The sequence below is a fragment of the Haliaeetus leucocephalus genome, unplaced genomic scaffold, assembly GCF_000737465.1.
Source record: "Haliaeetus leucocephalus isolate CR32 unplaced genomic scaffold, Haliaeetus_leucocephalus-4.0 Scaffold273, whole genome shotgun sequence".
NCBI lineage: Eukaryota > Metazoa > Chordata > Aves > Accipitriformes > Accipitridae > Haliaeetus > Haliaeetus leucocephalus.
Window position 1 is genome coordinate 10,501,755 of NW_010972709.1, and position 27,844 is coordinate 10,529,598.

Sequence of the window (27,844 nt, forward strand, 5' to 3'; positions counted from 1 at the left end):
ATGAGTCACAGCAATTAACACTAACAAAAAATATGACAAAAAAAAAAAAAAAAGAACACAGCAGAATTTAGCATTTTTATTTTTCAGAAAAAAAACACAGCCACTAAAAGAAGCAGTATGACCAAACATTGCAAACAGATTTTTACCTTCATGATAGTGGCGTTTGTTTGACCATGACTGTCCATCATTATGGCATAAGAACCTCTGAATACACCGACGAATTATATCTTCAAAGCCAGGTCTCATGGAAGACCGTAATGAGTTTGTATCAATGTTGACAAGTTTGCCTGTAACAGGAAAGAAAATACACAAGTTAAACTCTTTATAACTATGCCAATCCTTTTGTATAAACATGGTATATTTCAGAAGGCTCCTATATTACCATTTTAATTGTTCATCAGCATAACACCAAACTTTGAGTATGCAGGAGTTACATTTATGAATTATCTGCCTTATGAGAATATGATGCTGCTTGTTAAAACATCAATATTCAAAGGGATTTAGATAACTGAATAAGAGGAAGTTAAGTACCCACAGGTTAATGCTAGAGCTTTAGAAAACAGTGACTTTAGTCTCCGGTTACAGGCACCCAAAGGATGCATACACAGTAAAATTTTCAAAAATACCAACCGACTACATCCACAAATGAACATCATAAACACTAATTGGCATCTGAAAAAGCCCCATCTAGTTTATATAAGTATTTCAATTTAAACAGCATAAAACACTTTAAACATTAGCTCACATACTGTATAAAAATACAAGCATTCTAAAGAACTTTCATTAGATTCAGTTATGATTTAAAGTATTTCTTACGTGTAAAGGAAAGCACAATGACAACCATTTGAAATGCTGCCAAGTTAAAACACAAGTAATGCTTTATACCAAGCTGCCAAACAATAGCATACTAGCATAGAGACAGAAAATGCATCCCACAGTTGTTGTTATACCCCATTGCCAACAACTATATATTGCAAAAAACAGTTGGGAATTCTCAGTATGAATTCTGTTAGTCACTACAGGCACACAATTTATTTACATATTTGATTTATTTAAAACAAGAGCACACAGACAAAAAAGATACCTTCATACCTTCATCTTGGGTACATTTCTCACCTGAAAGATCATGTCTTGTAATAAAGCTCTCTGGATTTGTTGGAAATACCCTTTCTGCAGTTGTGATACGGCGTGCCACACAAATCATACAGGACTGCAAATCTGTATTTAAAAAAGAATGTTTCTTCTTTCATTTCTGTCCTGTTCTATTCTATTAAAGCATCTAATAAAATAGCTGAAGTCCCTTTCATTGTTAAAATGGAAGTATAGACAATAAGAATTGAAGATTTTGCATTCTGTTCCAACTTGCTTAAAAATGGATTGCAGAAGCTACAGATTTCATAACATGTACCGAATACCAAAAACCTTAACTCAAGAGATTTCTTTTGTGCACAGTAATTCCACAAAATTTCCTACCTTCCCCCTCTTCCATCATAGCTCTTGGCTGAGATAAAGCAAAGCACTGCATTGTTTCATATCTTTGACGTATATCCTGGTGGCTGCCTACATCTTCCAAAAGATCATGAGAGGTTTTCACCATCATCCGGCAATTGAACGTATGACTCTTCTGTCTAGGTGTTTCACTGGTCCAAGCAACTCCGTTAACTTAAAAGAACACAATAAAAATTTATAAAGATTTTCAGACAGAATCAATTCATAACTTATTTTTCTTAATTTAGATACCTTGTTCCTAGAGAGATTAACGAATATTTTAAGATGCTTTCTCAATATACCATCAGTTTTATACCTTGGTATAAAAGAGTAGCATTGAGAATCAAGTACAAAAACCTCTTTCCCTTACATGACACTTTCAGTCACTTGAAGGAGAGCTGAAAAGTCCTTCACGTATTTAAAGAACGAGCACTTCCCTCAGCTGCTCTTGTGGCATTAGGAAATGTGTTCTTTTAGTATCCTTGTTTTAAGTTACAGGTAAACAAATTGCAAAGGCTAAAGTACAGTGTGAATTTCCAGCACATTTATTTCTGGTGGTATGCTTTAGTAAGAACTCAGTAATATTTTTCAAAATGAACGTATTTTTGGAGTCAAATATTCTTTGTACACATTATTTGTTTTGAAAGGTTATCCATTACAAGTTGTTTTTTTCTTCTCTAACTGTTTTCAAATAGCCTAGTAACAGTGTAGTAAGTCAACTTTAATTACCTGAAGATTTAGGTAAGTTTTTAAGAAAGTCCTTCCTGTCTTCTTCATGCAAGATACCGTAGACACTCGTATTAACCAAATCTTCTTGTTTATATTGCAGATACTGTGTGACATTTTCTGACACAAATACTATGTTCCCATCTCGATTTACAACGAACAGGAAACCGTCCAATGCCTAAATATTAACATGACAGCATAACATATAAGACACACCACCTAATTCTGAACATAATTTAGTTTAAAAACTATGTGGGTGATAAATGTCAAGTTACAATACATGCATTTCTTCTCAAGGGTAGAGATGAAGTTTTAAATTTTTCTCTGAGGAAATTTTTATCTGGTAAGGAACAATTTCAATATTAAAAATTAACCTGTTCATTTGTTATTCTATTGAGCTCTTTCACAGTGATAACCAGCATGTTTCATTCTTGCTTTATTTGAACACAAGATAATGAATTTGTAACATTATTTCAACAGGTGGCAAATTGAAACAAGGAGAAATTCAGTAGAAACAAGTACCAAGTCATGGACATGAAAACATTTCCACCAGCGAGTGACCAGATAAGAGAGAACGGTCTATCTGTATCTTAAAATACTGTATTTTCTTAACTGAAAGAAAATTTCAGTATCTATGTAAAACAATTAAGTTTCAAAAGTACTTTTTAATGGGCTTGTAAATATGGGATTAATTTCTAGGCATAAAGAAAAGGTATCTGTTATGTACCATTTTTTACAATTATCCTTACGTTGTTTTACTTGATGGCAACATTTGTTTAAAATGCTTCAGAATTTAGAAACACAAACCCCAATACACATCAGAGACCTCTAGTCTTTGCAAAACCTCATCCATTTATTTTAAGGCCTATCCCCTAAAAAAAGCAAACTATTCCTTGTATTACTAAGCACTGCTTTAGTAGTAATTTGCTAATGACTGCTGGAGAAAGTAAAGCACAAGAATATGAGAAAAAGCCAAATGCTATCCTTTTCTTTCCTTCTAAAGAGAATTCCGGCAATATTAAGAAAACATGATAGATTTTATTCCTGACCCTTTCAAACATAGATCTGCATAGTTCTTGCATAGTTTTTATTACTATAGGATTGCAGGCTTTATTGTAATATTTTCATCTGCCTTAAATATTTGTTTCCATAGGGATTTACTAGGGCCTAATTTGTACTTGCCTGTAATAAAAGAGGTCCCAATGAATCCTTATCAATAACTCCTTGACCTGTAGAAGATACATCAGCTTTCTGAACATCATCATCATTAGCAACTGCTTTTCCTGAAACCCAAAAGATACACTTCAGTAAAGCAACATTTCACATGAAGACTACATTTTAATATTACAAGCCAGATTCTAGGAAATATGTGAATAAAAGCAAAAAAAAAAAAAAAAAAAGCACGAATGAGAGAGGAGGTCTCATACATTGTTAGTTGCTTAAGAATAGGAAAAAATGTCATGGCTATGTAATGCCAAACTCTTTGCTCACATAAATTGACTCGACAAAATTCACAAGATAAACTTTTTTTGTGAACAATATTTCTTCTGATGCTTTTGGGATCATCTGTCTGATCAATGCTTGCTGAATCTTTCAATGGCCATTAAACACACTCATTATACATATCTCTTCCTTGTGATTTTATTTTTATCATCTCATCATCATTGGTCACAGTCTTCAGATGCCGTCACCATTGTTCTACAAAAATGCTTTCGCTCATGTTAATATATGCGTGTGTCTATGTATACGTATGCGTGTGTGTATATAATAAAATCACATTTTAAGAATCAAAATATCCTAAATAAATTGATTGCAGGGAAAGGTGCAATCCCCACCAGGCAGCAGAATTACAGAAAACAAACAGTAAGCTTTGTTCTGTGGTACTTGCTAGCTGGCTAAGCAGACCACAAGAGGAGTACAACATCCTACGGGAAGATTCTCACATACTCAACTCTATAATGAAACAGAATTATTACATTAGAATACACTAGAATACACTAGAAAAACCTTAAAAACAGAAGTTAAAATTAATTTTTAGAATTGTTTTAACATGTTTTCAAAAGATGTGCCAATTTACCATGACAGGTAAAATATACAACATAGCGCACTTGATTTTTTTAATACTTTACTGCCCAAAGGAAATATGTACCATTGGCAGGCTATAGTCATTGGGGGTGGGGTGGTGTTAAAAAAAAAAAATATATATATATATACACCCCTCACTATACATTTCAAAAACAGGTTTTGCATATACCTCACCATTAAAAAAAATATATTATTATACCACTTAGGTTTACCCTAGCTGACAAAAATTACCAAGATTTGATGCATTGCTATTTTCTCCTTTGTTGACTCGACTATATCCTGAGTACAGCCAACTGCACTATTTAATTATTTGATCTCAAGCTAAATGTATTTTAAATATACTGGAATCACATACTTAACCATTTAGGAAGCATGTCTTAAACAGCACAAGAAAACAAAGGGAAGTCCATAAAAACATAAGAGGAAAAAATAAAAATCAATATATCTGATTGGAGGTGTGCCCCATAAGAAACCAGGTATTTTTTAAGAAATTCATTTCAAAGCATTAAACTCCCTTTAAGCATGAAGTCCCTTGAAGTGAAAGACAACAGTATGTATTCTTCATACCAAAGGGTATTTGGTGTATTGTACCAGCAGATGGTACAATAACCATCTGCCTTTAGCTTGTCTGCGGACTAGCTTAAGCTTTCCTAGTATTTTCAGGAAACTGATAAGAAAGGCCATACAAAGTTTTAAAGCCCTGATTCCCAATAAAAAGTAATGGTAAATCCTTGTTTACTTTTAAACAGAAAATTATTTAAGGCATATTAAAGGTTTGGTTCAAGACAAAGTTTGAAGACTTTCTCAGTTACATGCTACTGTGAAAAACACTACTCAATTTCCCAAGTAACTACTGCTTTGGAAAAGGAATCACAAGGAAAAATTAAATTATTTATTTTGGCTTAGCAGGGAACTGTACCTTGCTCTTTTATCTGTCGAATCTGTCTCACGGTTTCTTTTAAAATAGCACATTTGTCTGGTTTGACATTGAAATTGTCAATGTCACTCAGATTAGCAGATATCAACTCAGCCAGTTCTTCAATGTATTTGCTTTCCTGCTCTCGCCGACGCTTCTCACCACTGCAGGTCAGACTAGGAACCAAAAACATAATTTCATATACTTACATACCATCATATACAAAAGCTGTGCTCAATCTGTGAACTTTAATGTACTTCATGTAATACCTACCTATTAAACCTAAGTAGTAGTTATTCTTCCAGCAAACATAAATCTGAAGGGGGATGTGTGTGTGTTTTGTTACATTGTTGTTTGGTTTGGTTTTTTGTCGTTTTCTTTAAGAATTTTAAGTACAAGTTTATCTTAAGAGGATATGAGAAAGCTATTCATCAAAAAAATCCTCCTGTGATTAATGTCAAATTTCATGAAAATAGCAATTGCCTGTTATAAAATTGTAACACTCCTACAGAAAGTATATTTTAACATTATAAGTTACTTCAGATTTGTTTATAATTTATTAGACAAATAAAATAGAATTTTATCATTCTATGAAATCCCTTTGGTTTGCTTGTAACAAGATGACTACAGGAGGGGGATACCTCAGAAATTTCTAGGCATCAGGACAAAAATGCCACCTCAACATCCAAGAAAAGCAGAATCCCAGACAACCTATTGTTGCTGGATGAAGTCTCTCTCTGAAATTCCTTTTCCTACATAGATTAATGTGCTGAGTAAAGACACTATCTACAGCCTAAATCAACAGAGGGAACACTGTCATACACAGAGTATGCCAAGAGTAGGAAAAGGACGACTTGGGAGAAAGGAAAGGGACAAGAATGAGCACACCGAGGGAATCAAAAGAGAATGAATATTCTTTGAGAAGAAATCAAGCAAAAGAGTTAGGAGAGTATGCATGGACCAATATTGGAGAAAACATAAATTACAAAGCAGGGGCTTGAAAGATAAAGAAAGCTAACGAAGGGTGACAAAATGAAAAACAGAATTCTTGAATAGACAGACAGACAGACACTAGAGAAAGGGAAAGAGAAATTGAAATGGAGGACACTCACAAAGAGACACTGGGATACGGTGGGAGAATGTGAGGATCTCAAACACAATGTGTTGCATGATGGAAGTAATTAGCATGGGACAGTGGGGATGTACATAAAAGGGAGAAATATGAGCACACATGACGCCTGCTATTTTGGTGAAACTGAATACAAATTTAATAAAGGTTAATACTCTGTGGGAACAAGAACATGAAAGGATAACACAGAACACTTAGCATGTGGTCGAAAGCAATGAGGCTGGAGGGGTACAGAAAACCGAGTCCCTTAGATAACGATCTCTGACAGAGTTGAGTGAGGGGCAGGAAGACAGCATAGAATGCCAAAATTTGAGATGAACTTGTAAACTAGTCTGGAGAAACGGAAGTCAACAAAAAAAATGCTCAACCTATTGCAGTATTCAGTGCTGACCATGACCACCTGAAATGAAGCCTGTCAAATCAATTACCAGATAGAAGATGCTGCCTTTGAAATTTCTGTGAAGCAAGAAGTTTTTCTTCTTTTGCCTTGCAATCACAGCTTCAAACAGTGATACATTATATGTTCACTCTATTAAGATTTCTGCAAGAGTCTAATTATAGTGCATAGTTCATCAGCTTTGGCGTATCTACACATAATAGTAAAGTCATGTATCTTCACAACAGAAGCTGGCCTAGAGTATTTTTCAACTGAACAAAATGATTAGTTAGAACTTACTCAAAATTGCAATGAAAACTTGAAAAATATTTTTAAAAACCTTATTAAAAAAAAAAAGGGGGAAAGGTCTATATAAACCTACCTTGCACCTGGTGTATCACAGGGCAATGGCTTGCGTTTCCTTGACTCATTGGTCAAGCTATCCAAGGAGTTTTCTCCTAATCCACTCATCTTGACCATGCATCAGCAACTAAAAGCAATAAAATAAGAATTGTGAATGAACCTCTCAAAATAATAATTCAAAACACAGAGGATTTATACAGAAAAGTTCTTTATTTTTTACCAGATTTAGATTTATGAGTATATTTACTGGAAATCCATATACCTTTTTACCAGTAAAAACATAATATTTGGTTACCATTTTTTTAAAAATCAATTTTTTATTTTGCCAAAACAGAGGTTTACAAAGCTTTATATCAAGGTAAGCAAATATAAATGTAAAAAATGCATTTATTTTGATTCAGATATGTTTAAAAATTTGCACCATAGTACTGGGGCCACTGTATAGCCAATTTGTCTGAAAATAAAAAGATTCTCATTGTATGTTGTTTTAACGTATGTTTAGATAACGTGAAAAGAAAGTGGCAAATTAACATGTTATGCCAAAATGTAGTTAAATACTAAGGATAAAGTTAGATACCATTAAAGAAAAAGGCAAGCGATACTCTGACGCACTGAAGAACAGGTGATCAGAACACTGAAAATACAGAAATGTTGAATAAAATTTCCTTTTCTGTATGCTCCTTTCTTCTCTTCATGTAATCTAACCAATGCAGCCACAAATAATTGTCATCCTTAGGAGTAAATCAGTGGGCTTAAATGAGAGTTTCACACCTGGCTTGGTATAAAGCCAACAGATTACTATTACCATCTCTAAATCAGCAGGTTACTATAGTCTTAACTTCATGTCTCTTGCTAAACCTGCTAAAATGAATAGTTTTCTAAAACTTTGAGGACAAGGCAAGCAAAGACTTCAGAACTCTTTCAACTCTATTGCTTCTGCTGCAAAGATTGGGCCATAACTCAATAAAAGAATATGTTGCTTTTGTTGAAGTCTAGTTACATTAATCAAGCCTGGCACCTTATATATCCATGACACTCATCTCCCCTCATTCCCAAGAGGAAAAAGGAAAACAGTCACAGAGGAGAGAAGACACCTATACCAGATCCTGCTATGCTATAATAAATCACATGCTGAGGGAGGAAAAAAACTTTTAAATGGATCTATGCTATCTACCTAGCCAGAGTATTTTAGAACATAATTAGAACTATAAAATAATCTAATAATTTGTATTTGGGTTTTTGTACCACAATGACAACAAGACACAACTGGGCAGTTAGAAGTTTAGCATTATTTTATCCTTTTTACAGAAATTTCTAAATTAAATGTGAATTTAACTTACTGCAATCTAGTTCAGGCTGCAGCTCTTTACTCCATATAGCAAGAGCAGTAACTGGTCTTAAACATTTATTTAGGTAAGAAAGTTATACTTGTTAGTTGGAGAGAAACTTTCCATAACATATAACCCAGGCACTAATAAAACTTTCAGGAAAAAAAGTTCTTTGAGGATCTCCACAAGCAAAACCCACCATTACTACAGTTATTAAAAAACTGGCTTAGGATGACCAAATCTCTAGGAGTCAGTGATCACATATCACAAGGACAAGGAACTGATAGACATGCTTTCATCTAAATGAAGTTTATGTTAAGGTATCAGGGGCTGGTAGCCAACTGATTTGAAGCATCTCTGCAGAACAGGATCTGGCACCCTTGTGAACAAGAAATTAGTTAAACACAAACCAGCAGTGCACGCTTGCAGCAAAGAAAACCAACCCGTTAGAAAGGCACCTAGTCAACTAACTGCTTCTAGGACAAGATATCTAAAGAAAAAAGCGTGTGTATTATTTCTGATGTACTAACCTTGACTGATTGGATTTTTTGCTTACTGGCTTTTTGTAGGAAAAAAACCCCACTACTACTTTAGTTCTTTCTAAAGTCTAAACTGAAAGGGCAAAGACACACAAGAACATATTTGCATGCAGCAGTATGGGGGTTGCTTGCAATAGCTGATACTGTTGTTGCAGGATATTAGCTATGGGTGGAGAATTTAAAAGGACATTCTTACAGCAGTACAAACCTTTGAAACCTAGACAGGACAGGACTGCTGGCTGCACTGAGAAGCAGACACTGGATTACTCTGGCACGTGTACAAAGCTCAGAAGTAAAATGGCATCTCTTTAAAGCACAAGTTCTCTTTGCAATTAAGCAAATGTTACAATGCTTAAAGTTGTGTTCATAACCAATCCTCATCCCAACTGATAGGCATCAGGAGAGGAAAGAGAATATACTTTGTACTTCACAATAAAATTAAAAATAACAGTAAAACATAATCTTGCATTTGAAATAAACAATTACAAAAAATGCTTAACTGTAACTATGGTCATGGACTGCACATATAAGAAGTTGGTTTTACATCTAAATATTCGATATAAAACTGAGATGAATAAGACAAAGCCCAATATACAGAAAGATGGAAGAGCAAGCCTGAAGACTTTTATTCAATCTATATTCCTCCAGGGCAAAAACCTCTCAAATACATTTATAGTGGCCCACCTTATGTGAAGTTCAAGAAAAATATACTGTTACACCACGAGATGACAGTATAGCACTGAACAACCGCAGAGATAATATTTTCTTCAATTAAGCAGCTGAATGAAAAACTACTCATCTGAACAAGTAAGTAGTTTCAAAAACAGATTCTAGAAACAGGCTATGATCATGCAAAAAGCAGTTGATTATCTGAAGCTGATGCTCAGTAGAACATTTGACTCATAAGGTCTTATGCCTACAGACCTCACAGCTAAGGCTGAATCCTGAGAGTCATTCTGTAGGTGACACACGCACACACTCCAGGATTGGAGCTTCCCTCCCCGTAACTGCATTCACAGGCAGAGTATAGAGCTGCAGGGTTAAGAGCTACTGCGGAAAGAGAAAGGAAGAGCCTAAAATATAAGACTTAAGGATAGCTCAGGAAGGGTGTGGGCACAGCAAGTATGTCAGAAGCCAAGAGTAAATTCTATTTAAGAGGAGGAAAGATTTAAAATACATTAAATAGTTGAAAATACGAGCTAGGACAGACATTTCACCAGAACGTAATTTTGCAGGTAACAGGGTTGCATTGAATGAATTAGAATGAAAATGACACTTCTGGTTTAACATCTACCTGTACTGACAACTCACAATATGATTAAATACAAAAACAAAAATTATTACATGATTACAGCATTTGAAACATGATACATATCAGAGAATACAACCCTTCTTCTATTTCAAAAAACGTTTCAGTGCCTAAATATAGCAGCTTGGAGAATGAAGGAAAAATTAGGTAATTCATGTAGGCTGTTTCCCTACTATTACACCCAAGTAGCTTGTGGTAGTTTATTCAGGCCTGAAGCTGCAGAGTTCCTGCACATGTATTTTCCTTTCCCTAAGAGTATCATTACAAGCTGAGAAGGCATGTAATGCCTAGAACAACTCTGTAACTGCTTAGCTAAGCAAATTACAGAAGCTGCTTCCCAATACAGATGGATTTACAGTACAAATTGTTAAGTCAAACTAATTTCCCTGCTATAGGAATTATTCACAAAAGAAGCTATTACTCAGTGAGTTAATAATGAAAGAAATCACCACTTAAAAAGTACCAGGTGTTATATTTATTCACTGAATATGAACCTATAATTTCTAAGGAGCTAAAAAGTTTTCCCAAAAAGAAATACATTTTGAGGATTTTAGGGAATCTTCTTGAAGTTAATCATTATTTCAAAAGACAACTCCAAAACACAGCATTCAAAAGTTAAAACTTTTATGCATTTTTACTACTAAAAGCTAAAATGTTTAACACAGCCATCTTTGTAAACTTACTCTCAGAGCTAACAGGCAATAGCATTATTTCTGGCTCCTGATCCTATAATGCTGGCTAGAAAGACTCCTCTGCTAGTTACACTGCACAATATTACCTACCTAAGTGAAGCATTTTTTAAAGAAAAGAATTACACAGTGAACTTCTTTCTATTATTTGTGTAATTAAAATAAATCTAAAAGCTAGCTTAATTTGACTCGATGAATAGCTCAGTTACTATATAAAACCAGGCAAATATAAGAAACTATGTTAAATTTTAGATAAGTATAAATTACCCAAACCACAGGAATGATAATCTTTTGTCACAGAATATTACTTTTACTCAGAATAATGGAAATACAGATATGACAGCAATCTCTTCCATGAAAAATCTGACAATTGTTCTGCTATTTTTCTTCAAAGTTGCTTGCATGTATAAGCTCAAAAAGTAGATGGCAAACCTACTGCATAGAAGGATAACTAACAGGGGGACTGTATTATGAACTTGACCTATCGATACATACTATAATGCACTTTTTAATGAAATGTGTATGCAAGTATTTGCTTAAAATGCAAGAAGCTACAGCAGATTGACTTGCATATAAGGATGAAGAAATGCTGAGTATAACTTCTACCCAGTGATAAATAACTATATTTTTCTAAAATTTATCTGTTCCTAGTTTATATAATTTATAGAGAAAATTTCTTGTGACTGCCAAATTTTAAAGCCAGGTACTTAATGAATGATAATTCCTATGTATATAATAATATTTAAATGTTTTCTAGTCTGATGTCATCAGCACCAGCAGCTAATTTTAATTTCTAAATTAAACTGCCCATGTTACTCCACTGTATTGGAATACTTTGTCATTTTCATCAAACATTTTATAAAATAAAAGCATTTTATGCTATGCTCCATTTAGCTGTTGAAAACAGATGACAAAAAGCCACCTTTATTCTGTCCAATATGATTTTCCAAAAGTTATTTGGAAAAACAAAGCCCTAGCTCTTGCCAAATAATTTAGAAAGGTATACATTTGTATGAAATAGGGAATGGAAGTAAATATGTCCAGAGCCCTCCAAAGTTTATAGTTAAAGCAAATTTGAGAAAAACCAGGATGATGTAAGAGATGGTTCAAAGTCTTCAAAGCAAGACATTGTTTAATTCCATCGGTTGTAGCAGTACCAAACCACTATACACTGACGTTCCTAACACCACCAGTGGAGTGGAACCAGAGGCAGCAATACTTGAAGAAAAAGTTCCAAACTTTCATGATGATTTGCAAATACTAAATACTAGTTTCTGCATTACTATTGATTTAACTTTTCAGATAATTTCCTAAATTTTCCAAAATTTTTCTCACTTATCAAAAAGGGGAAGCAAGAAAACAAAAAATAACAAAGACCTTTTTGTTCATCAGTGAGTGCATTGAAAAAACTTTTGTCCTTATTAATAAGGTACATATGTCTACATCCTTTGCAATGTACTATACACTTTTCACATGTCAGGTTGATTCATTTCTCAGTGAAAACCACAGATGGATTGTTAAAAAGGTACTGATTTTTTGCATGTGACAGGTAAAACAAGTTCTAGTAATTATTAATCCATCCATTGCAACAATATATGTACAGCCTTCCAAACAAAAACATAAAATTTAAATAAATCATCAGCATTTAGGACTAGCATTTTTCAACCTGCCAGGGTTTCAATATTTTGACAGGCTAAAAAAAAAAAATATTATCTTCTAAAATTCTGTCCTGGACTACCAAGAAAAGGATACATATGTCAACAATACAGTATGTTTGAAATCGGGAAAGTTCCTAAAGCCATTTCCTAGAGAGCATTCAAGTCAAAAGGACATCGAGAACTACTAAGCACAGTAAGCAGAAAGTTTTCAGCTTGATACGATAGTTTCTTCCCTGCACTTACTCATCTCACCCTCACACAAATTGGAAAACTACTAACTTAACAACATTTATTAGATTGCTTTCTGCTAGTTTGTCTTTCAATGCACGGGCTTCCTTCTCCAGCTCAGGCATTATTCCCTCATGTCCATGTTCTCAGTAGCTGTAGATGAAAGACCTATTCACCAAATAGGACACAGCAACTGGGAAGGTTTTGTCCTAACAGGGGCCCTAAAATATAAACAATTAGATGCTTCAGATTTAGTTTTTGTATTTGTTTAGCTGAAATAGTTGGCCACACACACACAAAAAACCAAAACCCACAAAGCACAACTATACAATACTAATTTAAAACATATCCAAACTAATTTAAAAAATCATAGTATTTGCATAAAAACATTTTTAACTCTTCTTTGGTCCATGAAACCATCAACTTTTTCCTATTCAAAATATATGTACTCATGATATCTTGCAAGCTTGGAAGCTTTTCTGTCTGAGTTGATTTCTTGTTTGAAAAATTCACTTGGGAAAAAGTATAAATTGGCTTTTAGCATTCCCCAGAATAATCCAATTAAGAAGAACTAAATCAAACCAGTCCTTTTCAATGAATCATGAAGATGGTCTGCAATTTTTTAAATTGTATATAATGTTAAAATATTAAATATAATCCTCCTTTCTAAAAACCAAGACATAAGTCACACAGTTTTTAAGATGCAAATTGTAATAAACTGATTTATGCTAAGCAAAGCCCCAAATATTTAAATCTTATTTGTTATAAATAAAACTAGAGGACATTCCATTCAGCAGCTCCGTATTCTTAGTGAAAATTTGTAATTTCAAACGTATATTTCCCTCAAATACATATATATAAAAAGTATGATAGCTTTCCAGTGAAACTTCTGGTTCAAAATATTCTTGAAACTATGCAAACATTCTTTTGTTATAAGACTGACCACAGAAACAACTGATACTCCTATTTACATAGATAAGAATTCACAAGAAACCAAACAGGAAAACTCATTTTGTGGCAGTAGTGAAGTAAGGGTTTTTTCTTCTTCTTTCTCTCCTCCCCCCGCTTTTCTTCTTTTTAAGAACATGCTTCTTATATATTTACATGAACAATTTGTAAATTGTAGCTTTAAAAATGATAAGGCAGTTAACTATTCAGGTACATATAGTCCCAATATGAAATCAGTCACTTACTTGTACTTAGCAAACATTCAAGCACAGCATATTTTTCAGAGGACCTTCAGTCAGAATCAGAAGTCATTTTAAGTCACATCCTGAAAAACAAAAAAGGCTGTAATTTAAATAAAATAAGTGCTTGCTTTTCGATTTTTTCATCTAATATTAATAATCTTACCAAAAAAGTAAACACTCAATATTGAAATATTTTAATGTTAAATGAGTTTAAAACTCACTTATAATAACTGTAACTAACTGCCATCTCTGCTATATGCTAAACAGCTCAAAAGTCTGAATCTTAACATCACAAATGCCACCCAGTAAGCTAGACTTCCTTTCACATAAGAACTAAACATATTTGTTTTAAATGTTTGGGGGTTGTTTACTTTGGAAGAAATAATGAAACTGTTGTAGATGTTTGATCTTGGTAACTTTTAAACCTTAATATAAAAAGCTGCAGCCCCAATTTAATTATTTTGTAAAATTATGACTGGCAAGTAAAAATTAAGTGTGTAGCCACTCTACGTCAGCCTGTACACACTGCTTGGTACATAACTATTAAATGAGAATAGCAAACTGTTTTCAGAGCTATGAACACTCAGGTTTCTGTTACTCTGTTTTTCTATGAAATTCTAGGAATGATTAAATCCATATATTCATGCATTTTGTACAAGGTATGATTAAGTGTACTAATTAGCGAGATTCTGGGCCTCTACAGAGAATTACAGTAACTTAGGAAAAGTTTTAAACAACAGCTGTGTGATTGAATTGATTTACTGAAAACTGCTTAAAGCGCTACGTAAAGCAGAGGCTGTTCAAGCTAATTAGAAAAATAAATTGCTCTTGGGAAATATTTATGAGACATTCACATGTAAGCGCACACCATAGTCCTATCCAAAATCAAGAGTTTCAAAATTGATACTTCTACCCAGACTACTTAATAGGTAATCACTAGCAGGCAGGTAAAGGAGTTTTATTCAAGTAGCTCATTTCTTAAGAAATTAAACTGAAGCTTTTCATATCAACTGGTTGCATGTGCATTCATCTGCTGTTTTAACCATCCCTTTGACAATACTGATTGTAGCTTTATTTATATGAACTGGAATTACCAATTAGAAGGTTGATTGACAATGTGGTCACGTAAGAGTAAGCATCACAAGTAAATTGTCTCCTAATTAAAGACTTCTATAACACCATTTTATGCTAAATCAACCTCTGCTAATCATGGAAACCAGAATAAAACCACAAAAAAAAAAAAAAAGAAGAAAAATCTAAGAAATCTTAAGATGCAGTATCAGAAACATTTGGACATCATGGAAAATTAAATCCTTCAGTTGTTCATTTCTGTAAAAATGCTAGACCTGACGTATACTACACACAGTGATAGCTTGCTATCTAGCTTCCCTGGGATGGTCTTATACCCAACAAGGGCTATTTTCTGATGTCTCCACTGGACAGAATTTATGAAACAAAAAGGTAGCATAAATTACATTCACTGTTCAGTTCGATGTGCAGGGGTTTTTTCCTTAAATTTCTACAACAGCTTGATATACACCTGTGCAAGAACAGAAGCAGTTCAACAGAATCACAAACAAGAGTCTCACTGAGAAGCTGACCTATGCAGGAGAAATGAACAGCACAAAATCACTTGAAGGTGGAAGATTCAATACCCACAAGTATCAAAAGGATTCTGTATGACTGGCAGTGCAAGGGAGAAGAGAAGAACCCTGAAAATGAGGTTGAAGACCACACAAAAATCTTAACATTATGTAAATTAGTTTTAGAATATTCCTTCTATATTCCTCTCAAGTAAATATTCATTTCATGGATGTCAATATCTGAGCTGTTTAAACAGAAGACGGAATACAACTTCTCAAAGAAGTACTGCAGTAAAGTAAGTAAAAAAATAACCTTCTGAATAATCTGAAGGCTCTTGAAGGGTTAGAAAAGCATCTAGAGTAGCATTTGCACTAATTTGGTCTGGCCAAACACTGCAGAGGACCATCCTGTGAGAACAGTCAACTGGCAGGGCAACCTAGACAGATATTCTAAATGCTGTTCTACTAAGCAGGATGAAATTAACACAGCCTGAAGTAAGGGTGAAAACCCTACCCAGTAAACCAAACAAAAAGTTAACACCAAATATGCTACAGTAACATTTTGCCATATTTCAAAAGTAAATTAGACCTCAAGTCACTGTCACTATAAATAAAACAGGACATTAAAATTCTATAATCGAATAAGTCATTACATTGTTATCATCTACGACACTTACATGAAAAAATAAAATATGTCCCTCTTTTTCAATAATACTTGGTCTTTTCCTGCTAATGAGAGCCCGAACTTTTAACTATTGAAAGTTAACCATTCAACTCTGTATCCCTACTCTGCACCTACATGTTTCCTCTTCTGAGTACAGAGATAATGGCCAACTTCTTAACTTTTTAAATACAAAAATGTATTTTATTTCAACATTGGTTTCTGTTCTGCTTCACATTAATTAGTTTAGGTTATTAGAGTGCCTGTATCAAAGCACACTTGTGCACTACACAATTGCCAGTCTGAGAGACAGTATTGTTCTAAAAAGCCTGGCATTTGGGGCTGTGCAGTCAGCTTCTCCACCAGCTCTCACCACACCAGTACCACTTTCAACACGTGAGCATAATATTTCCTGTCTAAAAACTGCTCAACCAAAAAACAAGAGTGCTCACACAAAAACATCATTCGGCATCTTTTGATCTCAATGAGCTCAACATAGTGACCTTCAACTGATTTCCCCACTTTCAGGATGAGCTACAGAGATACTCAGTTTACAGCATAAAAAACCTGGGCATCCAGCATAGCCTGGCTACCAATTTAAGTGTACATACAGTCCAGTTTTGGATCCAATTTTTAAAACACATAAAAGAAAAAAGATTACATTAGCATTTGGATGGGATAGCTAAGTGACAAGCTATATTGTTGCCTGTGGCACAGACAACAACAATAAGACAGAGAGCTAAAGCTACACTGTTTTTAAGGTTAAAAATATACATATATATTCACGGTCAAATGTGCCAGATATGGTAAACACAGTGGTCACTTTTTGAAAAAAGACATTAAAAAGGATTGTATCTGTAATCCTCCTTAAATGTTTTAGAGATAAATAATGTGCCCGTTTAAAAAAAAAAATTAAATACAATACACTACACTTCAAACTGCAGTGCATAAACCCAACATTTTTAAAGCTCTGGGGGAGGGGAAAAACGCAGCAGATAAAATTGCCACGGAACCTTAACTACAGCTTTGTGAATCTGAAAGTACAATGTAACAAACTACTGAAACAGATAATGAGACTCAAGTACACCGAGCTAATAAAGAGGTTTTGGTATACTGTAACTATTCTTTACTAAAAAGAGTAGGTTTTAGTACTACTAAAAAGTCTTATATTTTAACATTAAAGCAGCTATACTTACGTTATGAAGCTAAACAGCAAATTATATTGTAAATTGTATTGATACATCATTATCCTAATCTAGCACTTCCATCAGTGCAGTAACTAATAAAATACTATTCCAAAACATACGCATTTGATCATTCTCCACTCTTTCCTTTTTTCCCCCACCCCCTCAGCCAAAAAGATCATTTAATAGATAATAAATGACTTGGAGACTTCACTGAATCAGGGCTGTCAGTTAAAAAAAAAAAAAAAAAAAAAAGTTGCCATCTATAATCTGGTAGCCAGTGAAGCACACCTTGTTGCAACATGTTAAATAATCTTAACTCAGCACACATCCTTTTTATATTATACATTCCGTCTTAGGGAGACTATAATTTTTCAGGCCTTGTCAGGTTTCATTTACCAATTCCCCTGCAATGTTTAGTAAGCACTATGCACTCCTCAGCTATTTTTCAGACATGACAATTAACTTGAGCCTTGTTCACTTTGCATGTATTAAAATGACAGGACGCTTTCAGTTAAAGGATGGTCAAAAGTGGAACACTGAGCGTGTCTCCTGTTCCTCTGATAAATAATGCGTGCTCTATTTTTGGAATGTCATTACTTGTTAATTTGTTTCCTATACATCCCTGTTTGCTAGTCACAGCAATAGATATAGGACCCTGTTACAACAAACAAAATGTATGAAAGAGAAACTCACTGTTATAAAATAGACTAGTCTTTATCCTTATGCCTTTATCCTTCACCATACACTGCCGAACACTTGTAAAGATTTCTCACCTGTCAACTTTTGCACAAAGCACTGTAGTAAAGTGGTTACTGCACCTCATCACAGGTCCAAAGACATGTGAGCCACATCACAGGCTCAGAACAACTGCTGCCCTCATAACCCAGATGTGAAAAGGTACTGAACTTATTTGGCTAGATGTGTTTGTCAGGATATAGCTCTTGTAAGTAAAAGACAATTGGGCATGATGCAGCCACACCACCTAGTTGCATGACACTGCTAACAGGAATTGGTATGCTCAACACAGCAGGGCAAAAAATATTGGAGGTGGCCTTTAATCTTGACTAATTTTCGAGCCACTGTACTGGAAGAGGTAATCCGGGCTTTCAATACAGCTGATGGCACCAGTTTGAATGTTTTTATAATGTTTTTAAGATAGGTAAGCCCTTACAGACTTGTATCTGGAAGAGTTGGTAAACAGTCATTAAAAAAAAAATTCAAAATTTAATAAATATATAGAGAAAGAGAAAGAAAAAATCCCTAGCTCAAATACCACAAAGAAAGGAACAGGATGTGATGTCTGGGCTACTATAATGGGACTTGGTAACTACTTACCTGGTAAGAAACCACAGAACATCACCATTCTTTTCTATACATCCAGACACTTTAACAGCAGAAGAAACTCAGGCAAGTCAGTAGCTGGCTGAAATACACATGGTCTGCTTAGGTTTTATATTAATATTTAATGAAGATCTAAAAGTGGAAAACACTTCTTCCCATCATCCTTGTCAAAAACAGTGGGTACTATGGAAAGAGATTTTACTGTGACCAGTGTACAAACCTCTCTACTATTACTAACAGCAATAAAATTCTAAAAAAATAGGAAATTTATATTAAAAGTGTTCCATTTACAAGATAAAATACCCTTGACAGAGCTCACAACAGAATACCAACATAACAGTATTGCAGAATTACTTTCCAGCTCTATATACACGTAATTCATAAGTGACTCCATGCCATTTGACACATGACATAATCCGCAGGTTAGTAAGAAGAATGCAAGCTGTATCAATGCATCTCTACATATTGCAATGTCAGTTTAATTAGGAATTAAATTTGAAAAAATTCACATAATTTCTTAAAATTGAATTACATAATCCTAAATTATTTCAAGATTAGTCCAAAGTACAAAATCTCTCTAAATTAGAAAAGGACATCAACTGAGAGCCTTAGAAGATGAAACTATCAGTTTGACCATATAAATCTGAAAACATTATTTATTTATTTTTAATCACTTCTACTTTTTATGTTTTGTTTTTAAGTGGATATATTAACTTACCTGATGAAAGCTTATTTTTATGCCTTATCAATATATGACTTCAATTCTTACACAACTTTGACTACTACACATTACAACAATGTGACTACCTTTTCATTACAAACTTAATCACTGCCACTATAAAGAAAAAGTCCAATGCAAAGGCACGGTTGCCAGAAACTAAGCAACGATCATATCAAAAGCAAATACAAAACGCTATCTACTAGTAGATATTAGATGGGATTCATGGCACAATTTACATAATTGGAAGAACTGTATTTTATAGAAACAAAATCACACATAAAGATGGGTGGGTTTTGGTGGGGTTTTTTTAGCAGAATACAGTAGCTCCTGTAAGATAACAGTGTGACAGAGACTTTTTCCTCTGTGATCTGATAAACATACAAAAGCTTTTACCCTAATTTAACAATGACTAAGGAATTAGTTCTCCCTTAAAAGGGAGGAAGCAACTTCCCAAACATAGTTACAATATAGTAAGAATTCAATCTGCAAGTTTTCAGTAGCAACAACTATCATTTTCTTTGAGGTAGCTATACACTGACACTTCAAAAGCAGAGAGTACTTACTAAGTTCTTGGTGAAAACAGGAAATGTAATCAACTAAACTGAGTTTGTTTCACTTAATACACGTGATCCCTCTCCAAGGCATCAACAAGTTCATTTCCCTTACTGAAGCTCTAAATGTACCATCAACAAGTCCATTCTCCTTCCTGAGACTCTGAATGGGTTCACATACATTTTTATGTATTATATGTATGCAATTTTTTTGTTCTGCCACTCTAACCTGCCAGTGTCTCATGGAAGCAAAGACTACTTGCTGGATTTCTAGAGACAACTTAAACACAACTATAGTATTACAATTAGCATTAACTCATTTAGTGCTATGGCATTGTTATAATTGAAGCACACCCTACCACGCCAAAATCTAACTCATTTTACATAGATCACAGTTTTATATAAAACACATTTAGAATGAGAACAGCTCAAAATCAGAGTTTTCCAAAGCAGCAGTTAAAAATTGGGCAAAATATCAGCAATTTCCTTGTAAAAGCCTGTCCATTGCAAGCTTAAATTTAAAGACAGAAGTCATTTTACATTTGGATCAAAATCTCTAACAATACCAAAATGCCTTCAGACAAGGGGAAAAACTGACTGGTTTTGACAGAATGAAACATTTACTATACACACTGAGTTCCTGACATGTGGTCTCTACCAAGTAGATGCCAGCTTTTGAGATTCTACAATACTCAGAAAAGCATTCAAAACAGATTAATTTGTTGGATTTTCTAGAGCTATTACTAGCAATGAATGTTCATCCCCAGTATTTCCAATTTAGTCTTTGAATCTTGTATGTGAATTGAAAGTATTCATCAATTCAGTAGGTATGGAGATTGGCTTTTAAGAAAAGTGCTCATGTGAAGCAGTAAATGCTTTCAAGTGTCAAGTTGCAGAGCAACAATATTTTTTAATTGGAATTGCACAGCTGAAAAAAAACATTGTAACTATTCTTTTTATATTTGCATATTTAAAAAGCAAGCTTCTCAATTAAAAAACAAATCTCTCAATTAAAAGCTATAACCGATCTAGAATTTTTGCAACGCTCTAATCATAGTTTTGTTTGCCCGGTTCTACTTTGGGCAACTGTTCATCTTGGGAGATCAGATGTGATCTAGTTGATGCTTGTGTCTTAAACGACACTGTCATTAATCATCCCACCATATATTTAGCCTATCAGCCTGTTCACTTCATCTGCCATTTCCTAGCACTTGAATAATCACAAATTATTAAGAAGCGCAAAAGTTTATCAACAGCTGGAAACCGCAAACACTTGAAAAGAACAGTCCTGGTACTTCTGAATATTTCTACATGGCTCGGTCATATTTTGCCTTTGTGGAAGTACTGGGGAATGGTAAAATAGAATTGTTTCTGTACTTGTACAGAGTCTCCTGGCAGATACTGCAAAATCCTAACAAAGCTAACCTTTTGTTGTATGGATGCTACAAAAAAGACCATTTTCAGTCAGACTGACCAAGTAAGGCAAGTTGTTACACTCAACATAAAGACCTCTGAAGCAAAAATGCTTGAACATTAAATACATCACATCAACTTCAAAATTTACTGCAGTGTCCTGGCTATCAATAGAAAGAGCCTCTTTGATTCTGACTACTAAAAAGCAAGTTTTTCACTTTTATGAACACCACAAAATTAGGTCTACAAAGTATGCAATCCCGTGCTGCAGTTTCAAGAATCTTTTATGTTAGTGTCTAGACAACAATTTTTTGTTCTGCATTTATAAAAACACAATTTGTTACACAATTAACAAATTAGTTTCTGATATTGACCTTGGAAAAACTCCAATCTCTCAAGAGTTCCATTGCACAAATAGCAAGAAAACAACACAACATAATGCTTAATGAAATATTTTGGTTCCAGTTTTTATGATGCTTCAAAGACAGATTTTGGTATTAGTAGCAGAGTTACACACAAATAAATTAATAGAGAGAAATAAGCCTTGCCAGTGGTGCTCTGGGTCCACAGCAGATGAGCTGGAATACAAGCTACCCAAAACATGCTCACAGTAATTTCTGTCCCTCTTCTTAAATACTCAAAGCCAGTTCTACAAAATATACCATCCTACACTACCAAGCCTCTAGTACTAGACAGAAGCATTGATTACCCTCTTAAAACAGCATGTCATAAATTGTGTGGCCATTGTGCCATGGATTTGCAGCCAGCTAAAATACACAACATTTTCAAGGGCACAAATATTTGAGGGACTAGTATTGTTATTACAAAACAACAAAGACAAACAACGAGAAGCAGCTTAAATAACTTAGCTAACATGTTTAGATTTAATCACAGCATCCTGTAAACAACTAGAAGTGATGCCGTATCTGTGGATTTTTTACCTTTTGAGTGCTCTTCACTTAAAAAAATAGGACTAGACAACAGGCAAAACTCAGCCTACAGAAGCGATGAAGACTGTGACCTGCTAATATACTTTAAACAGAATGTTAGTTTTAACTGGAAAATAAAGTAGCCAACCATAAAAGGAAGCTGGTACAAGACAGTTGAGATGTAATGCAAAGCACAAATTAGTTTCCTGTTTCTGTAAATGCTTGCTTTTCCTACACACAAATAGCGTATCTGAGCACGTAAAAAAAGAATTTGTTTGCTTGCAGAAAAATCATTCTTAACGAATAGAAGATCACTGCTATTGCCTGACCAACTCAACCATCTGCATATCTGTGCAACTGGTATGGTCCAGCAGCAAATACAAATTGCCTACCATGACACCTCAGTGTAGAGAGCCATGACTCATAACACACGTGGGGTTCCAGGTACTTCAAAAAAAGCTACATCATGCTTAGAGCTAAATCCTAAATTCACTGTCCTGACAGACAGGAACCCTGGTACTGAGGGTAGCTAATCTCAAAATAGAACAAAAATACCTATATTCGTTTTGAAATGAAAATACATAAAAAGAAAAGTATTCATTTAAGATTAGTCATTCCTAATACTCCTAGTTGTCTTAACAGTACAGCTGAACACACCTGATTTTAATCTCTAGAAAAAAAAGCATAAATACAGCTTTAAAACTTTTCCAGTTGCACACTCGTATTTCACACTAAAACTGCACGCTCCCTTGGTGATATTTTTAAGTCAGCGATCTCTGAGATGACAAAATAGTATTTGCTGGAGGAAACCAATTTTGCCATATTTTGCCATAAATTTCCAGTATATACAAATACACAGTCAGCTAAATCTTCCTCTCACTCAAGTAGAATAATTTAAAGATTATTTGTGACCCAAATTTCTTTTTGTATAGCCTATGCCAATTTGCCTGAGAAAGGAATCAAAGGAGTAGTGGTCATTAGAGCTGCAAGAGAGAAAAGAACCCCGAAGAGTGTACACATCTGTGACATCTCAATATGAATGGAGACAATAGACGCCTTATACAGCTATAATGGAGGGTGTGGGGGAGGAAGGCTACCAAGCCTTTTTTGTTTGTAACATGAAGATGTGAATAATTCTGTAAGATGCAGTTAGGAAGCATTATGTGCCATAACTAAACTAGTCTATTTCTTGCTGGATTTCTTAACTGAATTCAGTTTTTAGAAGAATCAAGCAGAAGTCACGAAACAGACTCAAACAGAGAAACAGGAAAAGAAAACACAAGTCTTTGCAGGAGAAGAAGAAAAAGTAACTAGCTAGGTATGATGGACACGTTTTATAAAAGTGATCAAACAAAAGGGCAAATCCATGGAACAAATAAAGCCTAGCATTTCTATGGACCTCAAGAAATATTATTGCCTGTCCATCACAGAAAGTAGATCAGAACCTTAGAGAAATACTGAAAGCAGAAAACAAAAAAGATCAAAATCTTACTAGAACTCACCTGATGTTCATAGATTAAAGCATAGAAGACTTTCTAAATTTCATTCCAAATTTGACATAGTATTTAGGGCATCTTTATAAGGCCAAAAGGAGTACTACTAAAATTAATTGGTTTTGAATACATCTACTTTAAGTTCAAAAAGGCCTTTCAAATCCTAAGCTTCATTTTTAATGTGACTTTTTATTAGGAACACACATTGGCACACTAAAAAGACTGAGTATTACAATCACTGCAAATTCCCAGCTCTTTAAAATTTAAAATTAAAATTTAAAACTTAGAAGTCTTGAGTTACATTATATGAATCGAGTCAAGATTTAATTTCCAAAACTACTTGGAATCCTGCCAAAACACTCTTCCACATTAAACAAAGACATACAGACTGCATGACACATATATTCTAAAATTTCTAGAACATTACAATATTATATTTATTTCTTCATTATATTACATCATTTGTAGCTCCAGTTCAAAGTATTAAAACCAAATATCTTAGCCTTAACAGGGACAAAAAAGGAAAAGGAAGTCAGCACATTAATCAGTTAATGCTTGTGCACACACATCAAAGAAATTCTCAAAGACGGTATTATTCTATAAAGTTAGTTGTGTTTAAAAAAACAATACGTAGCTTAGAAGCAGTGTGGAATATTAATTTACACATCTCTAGTGATATGTGAGGACATCACCACACAGTCCCAGCCCTCAAGATGGAAAAGTGATTACACTGTCACTGTATGACTGTACTGTGATGACAATAGTGAGAGAGGGAGAGAGACAAAAAAGATGCTGGCTCTCAAGTGAATTCTGGATAATAGCTGCTACACCTACACAGCTTTTGGAGCAGAGAACAAAAACATCAAAAAACCCCCTATATGGCTCTATAAGAAGGTTAAGGGGGATACCACAGGGAAAAGGTTAGTATTTAAAAAGTGGAAAGCTCATCTACATGGGAAGAACTGAAACACCCATAGAACATGGTAAATTGAATGTAAACAGGAAATACAGGACTAAAAAAAGAATGAGAGAAGTGCCTTGCACCGAACTCCAACTAATAGTAAAAAGATGTTTAAACAACACTTCAGTAGCAGGAAGCCAGCCAGGGAGACAGTGGACCTCTTCATGGCAAAGGCATAAAATGGGCACTCAGAGAGGATAAAGCCAAAGTTCTAAAAATCTCTTCATGTTGGCCTTCATCACTGAAGATACTGGAGAGATTCCCACTTCCAGCATTTCTTTGTAGCAAACTGGATGGAGAAGCAAAATGAATTTTAAGGAATTACAGAGGAAGAATTAAACTAAACAGACACACGAGGTGTTGATCATTTACCAGGATACCCTTCATCCAAGAAGGGGTTCAAATGTGAATCTTCAGAACTGCTGGCCAAACTGCACAATCTGTCATTACAAATGGCAACTGTATCAGAGGACTGGCAGGTGACCAGTGTAGCTCCCACTGACGTAAAGGAATCTAGATGGTCTCTCAGGAGCTATGGACCAGTGAATCTGACATTCACGCCTTGACTGACCTCCATCCATAGTAAGATGGTAGAAGCTATGCTAAAGAATAATATCACTGAGCACATGAATAAATAAAGTCTGCAGAAAAACAGCCAACAGGGCATGACTTCTGAATAGGGAAAACTTAATCGAGGAAAAAAAGAAAGTTGCACAGAATTACTGTGTGACCTGTGATCCTCAGATTGATCTAATATATCTTGTCATTTCATATTTGTTAAAACTTGCAAAAAGATTTAATTCTTTAAAATATTTTAATTGCTTTAATGCAGTGGCAAAAATATACCCATATAACCTATTTTACTCAGGGAACTTGTATAGAGACTTTTTGGCCAGTATGAAATGTGATTTTACTAAGGTTTGTTGACAGAGCTTTATCAGGAAGCTTCCCTAGTAATAGATTAAGCCTAAGAAAAACTAGTGGGATAAACATGGTGCTATCATTCTGAACATCTAATACATTCTAAAAGTCAAAGCTTCAACCACTTATGAGCCAGAGGTCAATGAAAAAGAAGGAGTGAAGAGAGTTCAGTAAAACCTTGAATTGTGCAACTCAGGTTTTTGGTGTTTGATTTTATTTCCCCTTTAAACTATGTATAATTAAAACTCATGTTTCTCTCCTTTAAAAAAAAAAAAAGTGGCTTCTAGATTTCAGCTCCTTGCTTCTCCATTTTCTTCAGTCAGACTTCAAGGTAAACTGCTGATATTTTCAAATTTTCTTTTACAGTGCTGGGGGAATGGAATCCGTTTTTCTTTTTAAATGAAAAATGAGATGCTTTGCTAGTCATGTCGCTGTCACAGTTGGGGTTTGAAGAGAAAGAGCAAATATAATGAGATCTGAAAAAAAACCTGGCAATATTGCAGCCTGCAACAGAGACATACAAATGTGAAGAAAAAGCAATTGTGTTTTCCTTCCTATATTAACTAACTAAGAAGTGTTTTAATATTAAAACCTACAACATTACCTGTGACTTCTAATTGTCAAAATTGCTTCAATAAAATATATATTACAATTAAGTTATGAACAAACAAAAATAAGCAAATGAACCTAGAAAAAAAAGTATTTTAGAGAAATGAACAAAGAGAAGCGCTTGACCATCAGTGCATTGTGAGAAACTATGCATAGAAAGGGTCTTTAAAACTCAAAATTACAGGCTTGTTTTCATAGGAAGACTTACTAGCATTATTATATCAATAAAACAGCATATCTACATTACACATACCTCAGAACAAAGGAACTGGACTTAAAACACCCTAATATTAGATAAATTACTTAGAGCAAACGTTCAGCCACTGTAATGACAAAAGTGTAAAAATAGTGGCACAGTTAACACTGATACATTTTACCATGTAGATAAACACAAACATTTGTGTTCAAGTTCCTTAACTAGGGGATGATAATACAGTCTGGCCAACATATTCAAAAGTAACCTGTGTGCTAATCACCTCCTTCCTTTTCTAGACTGATTGTAAGTGAATGAACATGTTTCTGTGAAATATTTGAAAGTAGAAAAGCTATCTACGATTAATCAAGCAATCCATGAGAGAATACACTGCAAATACTGTACCTATACTGCAGTATACTTAAGACTTTCATTCATTTACAATAGTAAAATGAGTTTTGCATACAATCACTGTAGTGACAGTACGGCACAAAAATGGATTTTATTACAGCATGCTGATTTCACCATGCTCCCTACTATAATTTGCTGTTCAATATCAGTGACTAGCACTGATAAAAATAAAGCTACTCATCCATTTTTATTATTACAAAACACTTTTTAAAACTAAGGATTTATATCCTTAATCATTCTTAGCATCTACCATTTTGCACAACGATGCTCACAGCTGCTTCACAAGGAAAAGAACAAATAAAGCAACAAAAATTTTACAAGCAGAAATATGCTCCCCTCCAACATATACCTTACCATATCTTAAAGCTCGTATAAAATTAAGAAAGCATGCCAAAATCTAACTCAGAAAGAAAGCTTCTCACTTTTCAGACCTTTATGTGCTTGCCCCTCCATCAGTCCCACTTTGGCAATATCTGTGTTACAACTGCGAAATAAAGATTGTAATTCTACAACTGGGGCTAGCCAAGAAACGACAGACAAGCTTCAAGTCACTACAACAAAATATCTTATTTGCTACATTCAAAACAAACAAAACCAAAACAAAACCCACAAAAAAACCAAACAAACAAACCCCACAAAACCCCAAAGCATCACCACCACCAAGTTCATAGTATGTCATTCCAGAGAGAAATTAGATGGATTTCCAACAAAGTAACCCAAAATATCTCAAGAAAAGTCACATAAGAACAGCTTTCCTCAGTAAAAGATGTGTGTGTGTACACAAAATACTAGTTTTCTTGAGCACGTGTACGGAGCGGGGGGGGGGGGGGGGGGGAGCCGGGAGAA

At 34.4% G+C, this 27,844-nt stretch overlaps 1 protein-coding gene across 2 annotated transcripts in view; it reads right to left on the bottom strand.

The window, feature by feature from the left end:
- NCOA3 (nuclear receptor coactivator 3) overlaps window positions 1–27,844 on the bottom strand; it is an 86,971-nt gene that overhangs the window by 16,588 nt on the left and 42,539 nt on the right. For both annotated transcript variants that reach the window (XM_010569678.1, XM_010569677.1), the window contains exons 4-12: window positions 18,791–18,878; window positions 14,028–14,107; window positions 7,103–7,210; window positions 5,219–5,391; window positions 3,397–3,497; window positions 2,218–2,392; window positions 1,474–1,662; window positions 1,117–1,218; window positions 147–287 (exon numbers count right to left, since the gene is read on the bottom strand). In XM_010569678.1, coding sequence (XP_010567980.1) covers window positions 147–287; window positions 1,117–1,218; window positions 1,474–1,662; window positions 2,218–2,392; window positions 3,397–3,497; window positions 5,219–5,391; window positions 7,103–7,200 — 979 coding nt within the window. In that variant the 5' untranslated portion in view covers window positions 7,201–7,210; window positions 14,028–14,107; window positions 18,791–18,878. The remainder of the gene's footprint in view (window positions 1–146; window positions 288–1,116; window positions 1,219–1,473; window positions 1,663–2,217; window positions 2,393–3,396; window positions 3,498–5,218; window positions 5,392–7,102; window positions 7,211–14,027; window positions 14,108–18,790; window positions 18,879–27,844) is intronic.